This window comes from Peromyscus californicus, unplaced genomic scaffold, assembly GCF_007827085.1.
Source record: "Peromyscus californicus insignis strain IS unplaced genomic scaffold, ASM782708v3 Scaffold_7__1_contigs__length_154581171, whole genome shotgun sequence".
NCBI classification, from domain to species: domain Eukaryota; kingdom Metazoa; phylum Chordata; class Mammalia; order Rodentia; family Cricetidae; genus Peromyscus; species Peromyscus californicus.
In genome coordinates this window covers 101,596,569-101,611,011 of record NW_026294595.1, presented here as the reverse complement: position 1 = coordinate 101,611,011, position 14,443 = coordinate 101,596,569, and the positions used below count along the sequence as shown (strand labels likewise).

Sequence of the window (14,443 nt, the reverse complement as noted above, 5' to 3'; positions counted from 1 at the left end):
AAATGCCATCTATATCATCCTCTACTCCCATATTGGGAGGTGTAACAGTTATGGAGATTGCTGTAAGCCATTAATAGTTATTTTTTTATATATTAAGAAAGGGGGACCTGTGGGAGCCCGTTCTCGGGTTCCTCGTAGCTTTACCCAGCAAGTCCGCATAGAGGATGATTAGGACCACGGGCCTGAGTGCAGGTGTCTGAGATGGTCTGCACTTAGCTGTGCTGGGGGGGAGGTCTTTTGCTCCACCCCTTGGCGTCTCTATAAAAACCCTGAGGCAGAGACAGTCGGGGTCCGTTGGAAAAGGTTCCAGGCCCTCTCAAGGTTACCCTTTATTTTCTATCTGTTTATCTCCGCAAGATTCTCCGCAATAAACCCTTCTATCTAATATTTCCTGCTGCTCGCACTCAAGAAAACTCTGGGGAACTGTGGGGGTGGTGGGTAAACGCCTCACAGTGTGTGTGTGTGTGTGTGTGTGTGTGTGTAGACATATGAATACACAATGCTCTGGTGTATATACACAAGCTTACACAACAATCTGTGTGTACATGTGCATATGCAATACTCTGGTGTGTGTATAGATACGTACACACAATGATCTGGTGTGTATATATACACACATGCACATACAATGTTCTGGAATGTGTGTGTGTATACATAAAGGCATACACAATATTCTTGGAAGTGCATACATATACATACACAATGTTTTAGGGGGTTATACACAGGTAAATACAATGATCTGGTGTGTGTGTGTGTGTGTGTGTGTGTGTGTGTGTGTGTACATGCATACACAATGCTCTTGGAGGTGTATTCACATATATACACAATGTTCTGGGGGGCGTGTACACATGAACATACTGCTCTACATTCCTTTTGCCTGCCTGGAACTTCCAATAAGGGCAGCGTTTGGCTACCCACGCAGCACAAGTCTCTTTAAGGGCAAAGAACCTCACGCACTTCCTCAGAAAACTGCCTCCCCGTTAAAACCGAAATTCTAGCAAAGCAGAGCTTTTGCCCGCCGGGATCCACACGTCCTACTCCTAGCGCTCGGCGGGGCGGCCCGGGGTGTTTTCAAACTTCTTCAGTGCGGTCCTCAGGCCCACTGGGAGTAGCCTTCCAGGCGGGACTCGCAGCCAGCTTTCAGGGGCCACCCTTTCGACAGCCGCCCATGCGGTCTGCGCAGGCGCGCCCCGGACCACGCCCCCGCGCGACGTCACGCGGCGGTTACCGCGCTTCCACGTTTGGCGCTCGCGATTTAAAACTCAGTCCGGAGCCGCGGAGAGCTAAGATGAGGACTCCGCGCCCAGGTGAGCTCGAGAGGGTCGAGGCGCGGCGGGCAGGGGCAGGGCCGAGGGGCGCTCGCGCGGGCAAGTCCGGAAGGGACGAGTGTGCTCGGGGTTCGGCCGGGGCCCCGGGGCCGGGGGTCAGGGGCCGAGGCGGGGGAGGGGAGAGGAGGGAAGTGGGGGGGGGGGGGAAGCGGGGCGCTGGGCCAATCAGGGCGCAGCTGCAGGTGGCGGCCGGGCTCCTCTGCTGCCCGCGCTCCCGTTCTAACGAGGGGGGGAAGGTGGTGTTTCCTCCGGACTGGACGTTATTCGGGGAGCTGTGAAAGCGAAGTGGTGACCGCTCTGTGTTGAGCGTACGCGCCTTTATTTTGGAACTGATTCAGAAGTCGTGAGCGCTCCCTTTGGGACAGACCTTGGATCAGCTGCGGAGATAACACAACAGAAGAAGCCTGGGCACTGGAGGTGGAGACTGGAGGATCAGAAGTTCAAGGTTATCCTCAGCTATAGCGAGTTCGAGGCTAGCCTGGGATAAGTGAGACTCACTCTGAAAGAGAGTGGGCGGCGAGGCAGGGGGAGGGGAGAACAAAACAGATAAATGCCCCTTGCCTCTTGGAGCTTGTGTTCAAGCTGGGACAGTCCAGGAAGTATTTGACAGATAAGGCCTGGTGCTGTGACTCCTCTCCGTTATGGACTGGAGATTTTTAAGCAGGCATTGGAAAGAACGTTACAGGCAGAACAGCGTGTACAAAAGTGAAGATTCAGGAGTGAAGAGCCTGGACTGGGCTAGGAACTAACTAGAACATCGTAACTAAGCTTAGTGAGAATGGACAGTAGGCAGGACCTGGCAGACCTTGATAAGAGGTTTGGAATATAGTTCCATTTTGGACATGTTGCCTGTGACTTCCTGGACAGGTGCTCAGGTGAAGGGGTCTGTATCTACTGGATGAGTTTGACAGCGGTCCATAGGCTGAGAGGCAGATTTGTATTTCCCCATCATTTAGATCATAGAGCCATGGGTGCAGGCGAGAATTCTGACCTTGTGGACAGTACACATCCGGGACAGCACAGAGAGACCGGATGAGAGGAGGGCATTAGTTATTCCGAATGCTGCTGGGTCTCAAGAGAAAGGAAGCCTGGAAGTGCCCACACTGGTTGACCATATGCAAGTTGTCCTTAATCACAGCAAGACTGTTTTCATGGAGCGGTAGGAATTCGAACCAGAGCAGAGCAGAGGGGTTGAACCTATATTCCCAGCCTCCTTTTATTTTTAATATGTTCCTATAAAGTGTTATTGTGTATATTATGGTTACATTGTATCACCTGTTCTGGAACAGCAAGGTCTGCCCAGCTGCTCTCTCCCTTCCTGGCTCCTTTTCTCCCTTTCTTCCTCCCTCCCTCTCCCTACCTCTGCACATGCCAACCAACCAGCCAAGGATGAGTGCTATGCAAGTTCTCTATCACCGGGTTATACCCAAAGCCAGGTATATAATATGTTCTTCCATTTAGGGCGATAGTGAAGCGGAAACAGAGCATTTACTTGCCTAAAATTTTGTTAGCTGGTAAGTGATGAAGCCAGGTTTGAAGCAGTGCTTTCTGTTTCTTAAATCAGGGGTAGGGATGAGTGTGAGTTAGGGTTCTTTTATCTCCTTCCAGGAATCTTGTGTCTTGCTCCAAACAGTAGGTCATAGTCACTGCCATAGCCACACCGTGAATGAGTCATGAGCAGTAACGGTACCGTTCTGTCGCCCATGTGGTTAATATCACCCCTCTGTGTCCAGCACATTTTCTCTTACTCCTAGACGTCAGACTTTTATTCTGCCAACCTATATTCTACCACTTTCCACTGCCTATTACCATCTTGTGTTCTTGTTCCTTCTTTATGTTATGTTCCTGGTCAGTCACTCTAATCATGCGCTTCCCTGTGTCCTCTTACTTCTTTACAGGTTCTTGGCAAAGCCCACAACCCTGGTTAGTTTAAACCTGTTCTGCACACTTGACAGTGGCCAGAGAAAAATCCTCAGGGATGCCAAATGGTTGGTGTTGGGGGCCCTTCAAACTGTCCATCCGTTATACCACATTTCCTGTTTCTTTCATTCTTTTTCCAGATAGCCTTTTCTTCCTTCCCTGAGCTCTCCAGTACCTTCTCCTTGCTGACCCTCTAGCTCACTTGTATTCATTAAGACAATGAAAACAACAGAGAAAAAGTGACTTAGTTGGTAGAATCCTTGTCTGTTTTTCCTCCCAACTTGTGCTTCCCCAGCCCATTTGCTGGTTGCCCTCTCCTATAGTTTTTAAAGTATTATGGGACCCGTTTCAGACATCAGCTCTTCTCCATTGACTTATTTAGAGAGCTCATCCAGTGTGTTAAAGGAGGAGGGGAGAGGGGAAAAGGGAGAGGGGAGAGAGGAGAGAAATCACTCCGTTGGTGATTTCCAAACTTATCTAGCCTGAAATTGCCCCCTGAATTCTACGATTAGATATCCAGCTGCGTAGTGCAGTTGGATGGCTAGTAAATGTGAGAAGTCTAAAGCTGTGGCCTTGCCTCGTGCCCCACACCATGCTTCACCTGTAGCTGACTTTTCTGAAGACCTCTCCGGCGTCTGGACACTTGTTAACCTCCAGCACTGCACCTGTCTCCTCGTCTCCTAGCCTGCTATTGGCTGTCCTCTTCTAATTGGTTTTCCTGCTAGGCTCTCGTCTCCTCTTCAGTGTGTTCTCACTGTGACAATCAGAGGGGTCCTCTGTCCTCCTGAAGCCCAGCTTAGCTCATTCCTCCTTTCTCACTGCATTTAAGAGGCAAAGTCAGGGCTTGGGATGTGGCTCAGTTGGTAGAATGCTTGCCTAGCATCGAGGTTGTAATCAACCCCCAGCCCTGGGTTTGAGCCCCAGTGCCACATAAACCAGGCATGGTAGCATATGCCTGTAATGCCAGAATACACGAGATGGAGGCAGGAAGATTAGACGTTCAAGGTTGTCCTCTCAGCTGTTGAGAGTTTGAGGCCAGCCTGGGCTACATGAGACCCTGTCTAAATATTTTTTAAGGGGGGAGGGTGTGTAAAGTTGTTACAGTGGCCGTGAGTCAGGCTCTAGTGTTCTTTCCTCCGTGGCCCTGGAGAGCCTGAGGCTGTGTTTGCTCTGGAGAGGCCTTGCTGCCTGGCCTACTGCATTCTGTCACACTGGGCCCACATGTGTGCCAGCATGTTCCCACCTTTGGCTTGTGTCCCCTGCTTCCATGTGGTTTTCCCAGACTCTGCGTGCCTTTGATTCTGCTGTAACCTTTTTGGTAAAGCCTCCTCTGACTACAGTATTTATAGTGACCTTGCCAGTGACGCACGCCTTTAATCCCTGCACTTGGGAGGCAGAGGCAGGTGGATCTCTGAGTTCAAGGCCAGCCTGGTCTACAGAGCAAGTTCCAGGACAGCCAGGGCTACACAGAGAACCTCTCTTGAAAAAATCAAAGACTTGGGGCTGGAGAGATGGCTCAGTGGTTAAGAGCACTGACTGTTCTTCCAGAGGTCCTGAGTTCAATTCCCAGCAACCACATGGTGGCTCTCAACCATCTGTAATGAGAATATGTATATATAATAAATAGCTAAATCTTTAAAAAAAAAAAAAAAAAGAAAAAATCAAAGACTCCTCCCAAAAGTGACTTTACTGACAGTTCCTGTCTTCCTTATTCCTTCCCTGCTTCATCCCCCTCCCCCAAACATGTATGCCCATCACACACACCATCTGTTTTCCGACTTTTCAGAAATACTCTGTACCCACTCCCGGAGTCCAGCAGTTGCTAACGGTTTCCCGCCTTTACTTTTAAAGCAAGTTACACTCTTCAGATCACTCCACACTTAAGTTGTTTCTCATGCATGTCCTCAAAGCAATGACCCTCTTCATGTCACTGTGGTGCCTAAGATAGTAAAAAATCAATTTCTTAGACTAAGGTCTAGACTTTATTCTAGATCTCCAGAATTTCCCCCCAATGTTGCTCTTAGCTATCTTTTTGAGCAGGGATTGGCTGAGAGTATCTATATGCTGCTTTTGGTTTATATGATCAGTTGGTTTCTTTTCATCCAAAAGAGCTCCCCTGGCTTTTTTGATAATTGGCTTGTTACTTTTACTTGTTTTGAGACAGGGTGTCACTGTGTAGCCCCTGCCTGCCTGGAACTTGTTACACAAACTGGCCTGCTTCAAACTTGCAGTATCCTACCTGCACCCAGCGTTATGGGCACGTGCCATTCAGCCTAGCCCTTCTTTTCTGTGCTCCCTGGCACCACTACAGTCAGTGTCTCAACACTGCTTAGCTGGACCAGTACCCCAAGGATGGCTGAGCTTCGTGTCCTCTAGATAACCAGTACTCAGGCACAAGCCGAGGAGGCTGTGGTATAATGGGATGCCCATAATAGACTTTAAATCAGAAGCCTTGGATTTCAGTCTGAGGTGCACCAGTCCTTGCTGGGTTATTTAGGCATGCCTTAATCAGGGAACTACTGCTTCTACCACAGTGTTCTTGTCTTTAATGATACTAAGTTTTCATTCATTTCGTTTTTTGAGACATGTCTCATTGTGTAGCCCAAACTGGGCTTGAACTCTTTGGCAACTCTCCTGTCTCATCCTCCTAGATGCTGGAATTACAGGTGTGAACTAGTGTTTTGTAAACTGTAAATTCCAGATTTAGCTAAATGTTTATTTGTATCCTCTAACTTTTTCCTCTGCTCTTATATTTCATAAAAGGTAACATTTAGGTTAGATATTTCTGGCAAATCCATTTCCTAGGTGATTCTAAGAGTTTCCTGTAGTTGGGGCTGGAGAGATGGCTCTGCAGTTAATAGGACCCAGGTTCAATTCCTAGCACTGCATTGGCAGCTTGTAATTGTCTGTAACTCCTGTTACAGGGGATCTGACACTCTCACACAGACATATATGCAGGCAACACACCAATGCACATAAAATAAAAGTAAATTATTAGAATTTCCTGTGGTATCACATCAGAAGCTGCATTTGTCTGCTTGGCTAATGTAGTCACCATTCAAGGCCTTTGTAGTTTGCATGTGATCGCATGTGATATGTGGCCAATTCTTAGGAATGCTCTGCGCGCGCGCGCGTGTGCGTGTGCGTGTGTGTGTGTGTGCTTGTGTGACATATTTCAATTGTTTTTTCCCCATCTTCCTGCTGATACACGGAGGAGCTGGGATTAGAGCCCAGCCTGTTTGACTACAGACTACCCTCATCATTGCTCAGCACCAATATCTCCCTGGCCTGATACTGTGGATGACAGATGTTCTTCTGGTTTGTGAGCTTATCAAAGGCAGCAACTTTGTCTCATCCGTCTCTCTGTCCTTGGCAATGCTGGGAGTGCAGCCTGTCTGTCCTCAGACATGCTAGGAAATGCTCTCCCACTCAACTCCATCTCCAGTCTTGCCTCCTCCTTTCCTGGCTGTGCTTGAATATATACAGTAGCTGTGAAGTGGATATTTGTCCTGTTACCTTTCTCTTTGCTCCCCACTCCTACCCCACCAAGAAACTCAAACTGTAGAGTGTCTAGCATCATGATTCTAGGACTTAGCAGAGAATGTGCAATGGGCCCCATGACAAGCCTAAGTCCCCTTTGGGTATAGAAAATAATTCTGTTGAAGGTTTCTTGAGCAAGTATTTTGTTCTGTGACCGCCAGAAACAATGAATAACTCTTCTCCGAAGACCCGTGGACACCAGCCCGGTGTTTTGTCACCTTTGGAACGGGTGCTGTCAGTGCCCCGGACCGGGAAGGCCCCTCTCAGTACTCCTAACACTCCAGTCCTTGAAGACTTTCCTCAGAATGATGATGAAAAGGAGCGGTTGCAGCGGAGACGCTCCAGGGTCTTTGACCTGCAGTTCAGCACAGACTCCACTCACCTGCTGGCCTCCCCTAACAGGTGAGCGCATTTCTGCATGGGCTCTGTTTGGGGTGGCATGGCTGCAGGGGTCCTGGTGCCTCCGTAGTACTTCATTGATTCTGGGCACAGGAGTTTTCTCGTTTCGTTTTGTTTTAATATATTTATTCTGTGTGTGTGTGTGTGTGTGTGTGTGTGTGTGTGTGTGTGTACATGTGTGTGCATACATGTGTGTGCATGTGAGTGCATGTGGAAGGCAGGACAATTTGCAGGGGTTAGTTTTGTCCTACTTTGTGTTCCAGGGATCAATCTCAGGTCATCAGGTTTGACGACCGAGTGCCTTTACCCACTGAGCCATCTTGCTGGCCTCCTGGGTTTGTGTTTTGAAGTAACTGTATTGTAGATCCTTGCTAGAATTTTTGTTTTCCATTTAGGAATATTGATGCTTCAACTACCATATCCAAGTTTACAAACACACAGATCACAGAACATTACTCTACCTGTATCAAGCTTTCTACTGAAAATGTGAGTATTTGTTGGTTTCTATTTATTTAAACAGGATCTTGCTTTGTAGCTCAGGCTGGCCTCAAACCTCTGATCCTTCTGCCTCACCTCATTTCAGGTGTGTACCAACATGCCCAACTATGATTTTGTATCTGATCAGAGGGAGACAGGATTTTCTTGATTTAGGTAAAAAAAAGTGATGGTTTGTTTATTCTCTAGTGTGGCTACCTAATGCTGTTTTTTTTTTTTTTTTTTTTTTTTCTCAGTGTGGCTTTACTGTTTTTGGTGGAAGCCTTTTTTTTTTTTTTTTGTGGGGGGGCAGTTCTAGACAGGGTTTCTCTGTTTAGCTTTGGAGCCTGTCCTGAAACTCGCTCTGTAGACCAGGCTGGGTTCAAACTCACAGAAATCCACCTGCCTCTGCCTCCCAAGTGATGGGATTAAAGGTGTGCACCACCACCGCCCGGCCTCTTGGTGGAAGCTTTGATGTTGCTGCTTGTGAATGGCCTACTGGTTGTAGTACATCTAACACGGCCACGTGACTTACAGACAACTGGTGTGAGTTTAGAAACTAATAATAAGTTCTGGAGCCACCCTGCACTAGAACCTTCTCTTTCCCACTTATAAACTGGGAGACTGTGATAAATCACTGACCTCCCTGCTCCAGGTTCCTCCTCTAAAGGGAGAGTAGGGGAGTACCTGCCTCACAGGCATCTACAGAGTTCTTAGAGCAAGGCCTGTGCGCAGTGAGCTCTCATGACTTCTCTGTTTTCAGCCTTTGAGGAGGCGAGTGCACGTGGATTTGGCTCTATTGCAAGTGGGAATGGAGATCAGTGGGGGTATTTCTGATAAACTTCAGTGTCGTTTACAGGAGCTTATATGAGCTGAACCTGTGAGTAATAAACCTTTCTGGAATTTCTTCCCCTAGAAAATCACCACTAAGAACGCTTTTGGCTTACATTTGATTGATTTCATGTCGGAGATTCTTAAGCAGAAGGACACAGAACCAACCAACTTTAAAGTAAGAAGCATGGGTACTTTCCTTACAGCTGACTCAATTATATTGAATGCTTAGTGTAACACACTTGAATTCACAAGAGCCTTCCTGATGAGACAGTACTATAGCTCCTTTTTTTTTTTTAAAGATAATTTATTTATTTTTATTTTATGTGCATTGGTGTTTTGCCTGAATGTATGTCTGTGTGAGGGTGTCAGATCTTGGAGTTACAAACTGTTGTGAGCTGGGAATTAAACCCTAGGGTCCTCTGGAAGAACAGTCAGTGCTCTTAACCGCTGAGTCATCTCTCCAGCCCCAGCTCCTTTACACCCTTTTCCCAAAGGGTGAAATGCAGAGGGAAAAACATGTTTTTATTTCCCATCAGTCTTTGAGCACCTTTCAGGGTTTTTTTTTTTCCTTCAATAAATATTTTATGAATCTAGCTGGATTTTACCCGTCCAAGTGCTGTCCTGTGCATCTTCATGAATCTAGCTGTACTTTTGGACTAGGTGGCTGCCGGCACCTTGGATGCCAGCACCAAGATCTATGCCGTTCGTGTGGATGCTGTCCATGCTGATGTTTACAGAGTCCTTGGGGGGCTGGGCAAGGACACACCTTCTCAGGAGGAAGAGGAGAGCCATGGTGCAGGTGCGCAGGGGGAGCTGGCTTCAAGGGGCTACTTCTAGTGTGTACTAGGCAAGGGTGAAAACACAGGAAGTCGGTCAGGCCTTTTTTGAAGGCCTGGATATTTCCAGAATGTGGTTTTCCATGAGAAAATACAGGAAATGTGGCTTACTGGATTCTGTAGAGAACTCCTGATGGATGGTGAACTATTTTATACAACTGTTTGTCTTTTGGGACGGGTGACTTACTGGGAACTGAACGGAGCCTCGTCCAACCTAGGCAGCTGTCATACCTGCCTTTTGTGCTAGGGTTTCTCAGGATGGTTTCACTGTCTCTTAAAGGCCTTTGATTATCCTTATAGGAGCTTGCTTTCAACAGTACTAGTTCTTTTTCTTCAAAAAGAACTGTCTAAAAGCTTTTAGAAATTATTTAGCAAGACTTAGTAAACACTAACTAGGGAGCTTCTGCTTGGTGTATTCAGAAAATTGATTTTTTTTTGGTCTGAGACAGGGTTTCTCTGTGTAGCTCTGTCTGTCCTGGAACTCACTCTGTAGACCAGGCTGGCCTCAAACTCACAGAGATCTGCCTGCCTTTGTCTACCAAGTGCTGGGATTAAAGACATGTGCCGCCACCACCACCCAACCAGAAATTGATTTTCATTAGAAGTGAAATGTGTTATCTATTAATCCAGTTACTCTGTAAGCAGCAGGTTAGCTGAGCTTGTTAACTTGAGGGGATTTCCTGTGTAAATTATGACTGCTCTAGAAGGCTTTCAAGAACTGCTCTTACCCTTTAGATGGAAGTGCTGTTGAACCAGGAATAACTAAAAAGGCTGCCAAGCCAAAGAAGAAGCCATCCTGCAAAACCATCGAGCAGAACCTAAGCAACATCAATGTGTCTGAAGCAGATCGAAAGTGTGAGGTGAGGAAGTATGCGCTTGTGTGGGCTCTGATTCGGCAGAGCAGGCCATGGGGTCGGCATTTATGGCTGGACTGAGCTTTGAAGAAAGGCTCGATCATTAACTGCAGACTCATGACTGTAGGTCTGGGCTCCAGGTGGGAGAACATGGCTGGTTAGCATTTGAGAAAGGGACTAGGAGTGACAATAACCAGTGTTCTGTGAGGTCAGTCACATGAGGGGCATGAGGGGCACTAGGGTGGGAGGGTAAGTGAACTGGGAGAATGATTATGGAGCTGTGAGGTTGCCTGGATGACAAGAGAGATGAGAGGATGTGGAGGTGTGAAACATGTCCTTTTGGGACCCAGGATGTTGAGATGGGGTCATGAAGACGGCAGATCATAACCTCCAAGGAAGGCCAGGGAGCCACATCTGTGTTATCAGATTCAAGCCCTGTTTCTCCTTGGAAGACCTATCCCAAAGCATCAGTAAGACCTGAACGCAGTATTCTCTTCCTAGTAGGATCCCAGTGACTTCCTCCTTTTGAGCCATTGCTCTGCCTTTGGGTTGGTGTCACATGACTGTGCCTCCCCTCCCTGACCCAGCCTTGGGCCTTCCTCCTTGCAACCGTTGCCAGCCATTGCTTAGCCACCAGCCCTGCTGACTGCCTGTTCCTCACCTCGTCATCCTGGTTGGGTTCTTCCAATCTTAGAACTATTTCTGTTCAGAGCAACAGTAGTGAGCCAGATGTGGTTCCATATACCTGTAATCCTGACACTCAGGAACCTCGGGCAGAAGGCTTTGAGTAAGATGCCAACTTGGGGATAGAGTAGGACCCCACCGTAATCAGAAGTCCCCAAAACATAGGAAGGATAGAACCTTGTGATTAGCTCCATCCCAATAGCTTGTTAAGGCAACAGGATTTGTTGTGATAGCATTTTACTGTGTTGGGCTTGTTAGAAGTAGCTGTTAAAAACTGCCTGTGGAAGGGAACTAGCCAGAGGGCGTCTGTCCATGTATGCTGTAGATAAAGAGATTGGAAATACACTTCTCATCGCTCATCCATCTGACCGTGTACTGCCTTTCTTCAGCCAGGATTTTACCTGATGACTCAGAAAGTCCTCCCCAGTTGACCATGCACGACGTTCAGTCTTGTAGACAGACCTGTGCATGAGCTTGTTTCCTGTTGCTGCTGCTGCTGCTGCTGCCTGCTGTCATTCTTTGGTTCCCTGTTCTTGCACGCAGGTGGATCCTATGTTTCAGAAGACTGCGGCCTCCTTTGATGAGTGCAGTACAGCTGGGGTATTTCTCTCCACCCTTCACTGCCAGGACTATAAAAGCGAGCTGCTTTTTCCTTCCGACATGCACTCTCTCTCCTCAGGAGAACCTCTGGAATTGCCAGATTTAGGTTGGGTAGACATGACAGATTTAGAAGGTAAGTAGAATCACCCTTTATCAGTGTATCTCCGTCACTAGAGAAGCTTCTCATAGTCATGGGGGTAGCCTGTCCTGTTCTCGTTGCTTCTTTGGTTACTCAGCCAAATTGGGTGATCTTTGGCAGTGCCTACCAACCGCTCACTTCCCCCTCTCTGCAGTATGGAGTCTAAATAGTAAGCCATCGGGAGAGATGGCTAAGAGGTTAAGAGCATTGGCTACTTTTCCAGAGGTCCTGAGTTCAATTCCCAGCAACCACATGGTGGCTTACAACCATGTGTAATGAGATCTGGTGCCCTCTTCTGGCCTACAGGCATACATGCGGACAGAACATTGTATACATAATAAATAAGTAAATCTTTATTAAAAAAAAAAAAAGTAAGCCATCACTATGCCTGTATGCCATGGACCTCATGTACTCACTGTTTACAGCCAACTCGTATTTACAGGCTTACCTGGAGGGTCAGTGTTTGAGCTGGGGTGCAGGAAAGAGGCGTCTCTCCAGACAGAGATACCTTGTTAATATTTGTTCCCACTTCCCAGGGTCCTGAAAAGGGGGTATTGTGAATTGTTCTCAAGCCCTGTGGCAGTCTAAGAACTGACCTCGCCTGTTAGTAGTTTCCTCAGACTTGACAAGATCTCAGCATCTTCCCCCCAATTCTCCCTCTTCCCTACTGACCACGAGCTCTTCCAAGAATGGTGCAGGGAACAGTCACCGCCATGTGCTGCAGTGCCATAGCTGTGTATGTTTGTGAGCATGTCTGTGTGCTGAATGGAATGGAGCTTCTCCCTCTGGGCTGCAGCTGTTATGGCGCCTGTTCTTGTCACTTTTTTAAAGGGGTCCTGCTGTACCAGGCCAGCCTTGTACCTCCCTCTTCTTCCTCCCCTCCCACGGGCTGGAATTACATGCACACACCACTAGCCGCCCCCCCCCCCCCCCCCCCCCGTTTCATCCTTTCTGCTCTTGTAGACGTTTGCTCAGCATAACTGTTGTGCTAACAGTTTGTTTTCAGTGTTTATGCCCTCAGCTAGGGCTGTGATCCTCTGATGTATGTCATCTGTAGCTACTTTAATAAGTACCATTATGTGATTACTAAGGAACTCAGTATGCTTTTAAGAAAAGGCCTGTACACCCAGCTCTAGAGCTCACTTCAGAATCAAATGTCCATGCCTCCACCTTTCCTTTGCAGTTAGCTCTGGGAATGGCATTTAGCTTGCCTCCACTGTGGGTGCACCTGTGTCTGTTTGCACCCCCAAATGGTCCAGCAGCAGGATGTTGGCAGCCAGCCAGCACTGGCAATCCGGCCTCTGCGGGACAGTGAGGTGACCGCCTCTCCCTCCGTGTCATTCTAAAGCGGCAAACTCGGCCCACCTGTAATGTTTCCTTGACCTTGCTGTCCCTGCAGCGCCCCTGCAGCAGTGTGTGGAGGACCGCCAGCTCTGCCCTTCCCTGGCCGAGTTCCAGTTTACTAAATGGGACAGTGAAACACATAACGAGGTGTGGTCAACTTTTGGATTTATAAGGGCTTGGGGCATTTTCCAATGGCTGGTGGTTTCAGTTAGCTAGCCTAAGATTAGTTCTGCCCAGTGGGAACCAAAACTGTGGCATCAATTTTATTTATTCAAGAGTACAGAAAATATTTCCTTTGGCACTTCTCTGGGAATTCTCAGCCTAGCTGGGAGGGTGGGGCTGTGAACCCCAGCAGGACCATCAGACAGTTGTGGATTCTGAGGTCAGTTCCATGTCCTATTTGCTCCCTTAGGGTCAGATTTGCTTTTGAGCATGCTTATCATAGTAGCCTCTTGTCTCCAGCTGCTGTCAGGCTAGAGGCATTTCCTTCTTTTGGGGGTTAAGTCCCCTGGCACACTGTTTCCTGAGAAACTGTCATGTTTAAAAGCCTTCCTTTGTGTATTTTTAGCAGGGCTCCCTTTAGCCTACTTACTACAACTTCCAACATAAATGGTCTCCATGGAAAACTGTTCTCCAAACATGCAGTTAATGAATGCAGATTCCTGTTTTGTGTTTTTCAAAATGTGCCCAACACAAAGCAGCTTCAGCCTGCACTGCACAGTGTAAACTTCTTGTGAGAGGGCTGGTTCTAGCAGGTGGGGCTGGGGGGTGGGAGGCAGGGAAAGGAGAAGCTAAAAACGGCTGCTTTCCAGGGATGAGCTGGGGTGACCTAAGAATGGGGACGGCTGAAGAGCCCTGTCTTCTCTGTAGTCTGTGTCGGCCCTGGTGGACAAGTTTAAGAAGAACGACCAGGTATTTGACATCAACGCTGAGGTTGAAGACAGTGACGAAGGGGACGTCCCTGATGGGCCCGGGGTGGAAGACTTTGATGACAACGATGAGCCAGACCCTTCTGCAGCTGGGGACCATGAGGAGTTGGGGAGCTGGAAGGAGCTCTGCCAGGTCCAAAGCAGCCGGTAAGGCCCCTGGTCCTAGAAGGTTCCAAACAGGCCTCCAGCTCCGGTTAGCTGGGCTGGTGTGCCATAGCACACACATGGGCTGAGCCACGTGGCTGAGGGTCACACCTGGCTTTGCATGTTGGTGCCACTTCGTTATAGAACTGACCGACCGTTGCTCAGGCAGAGCTCACACCACTTCTTGCCTAAACTAGTGAAGTATTCGGCTGGCTGACCGAGCCTCTGGACTGGCTTGCAGGAAACCGTGAGCTCAGTGGCATTAGGACAGCTAGTCTGAAGGAGTGGCCTGTGACGTTAGGGGTGGTAGAACAGAGATGCCCCTAAGAGGGTGAGGATTGGGTAGAGCAGCCTTAGGGTACAGGTGTACAGATTTGGTTAGTTGTATAGACTTGGGCAAGGGGTACCTGTCACCCAG

The 14,443-nt window shown here is 48.1% G+C and overlaps 1 protein-coding gene across 1 annotated transcript in view; it reads left to right on the top strand.

Moving 5' to 3' along the window:
- Window positions 1–1,212: 1,212 nt before the first annotated feature.
- Window positions 1,213–14,443, top strand: part of Ncaph (non-SMC condensin I complex subunit H) — a 29,351-nt gene continuing 16,120 nt past the window's right edge. The window contains exons 1-9 of the mRNA XM_052724084.1: window positions 1,213–1,307; window positions 6,950–7,190; window positions 7,583–7,673; window positions 8,578–8,670; window positions 9,156–9,294; window positions 10,067–10,191; window positions 11,413–11,602; window positions 13,008–13,099; window positions 13,823–14,028. Of these exons, the coding sequence (XP_052580044.1) occupies window positions 1,289–1,307; window positions 6,950–7,190; window positions 7,583–7,673; window positions 8,578–8,670; window positions 9,156–9,294; window positions 10,067–10,191; window positions 11,413–11,602; window positions 13,008–13,099; window positions 13,823–14,028 (1,196 nt within the window). The 5' untranslated portion in view covers window positions 1,213–1,288. The remainder of the gene's footprint in view (window positions 1,308–6,949; window positions 7,191–7,582; window positions 7,674–8,577; window positions 8,671–9,155; window positions 9,295–10,066; window positions 10,192–11,412; window positions 11,603–13,007; window positions 13,100–13,822; window positions 14,029–14,443) is intronic.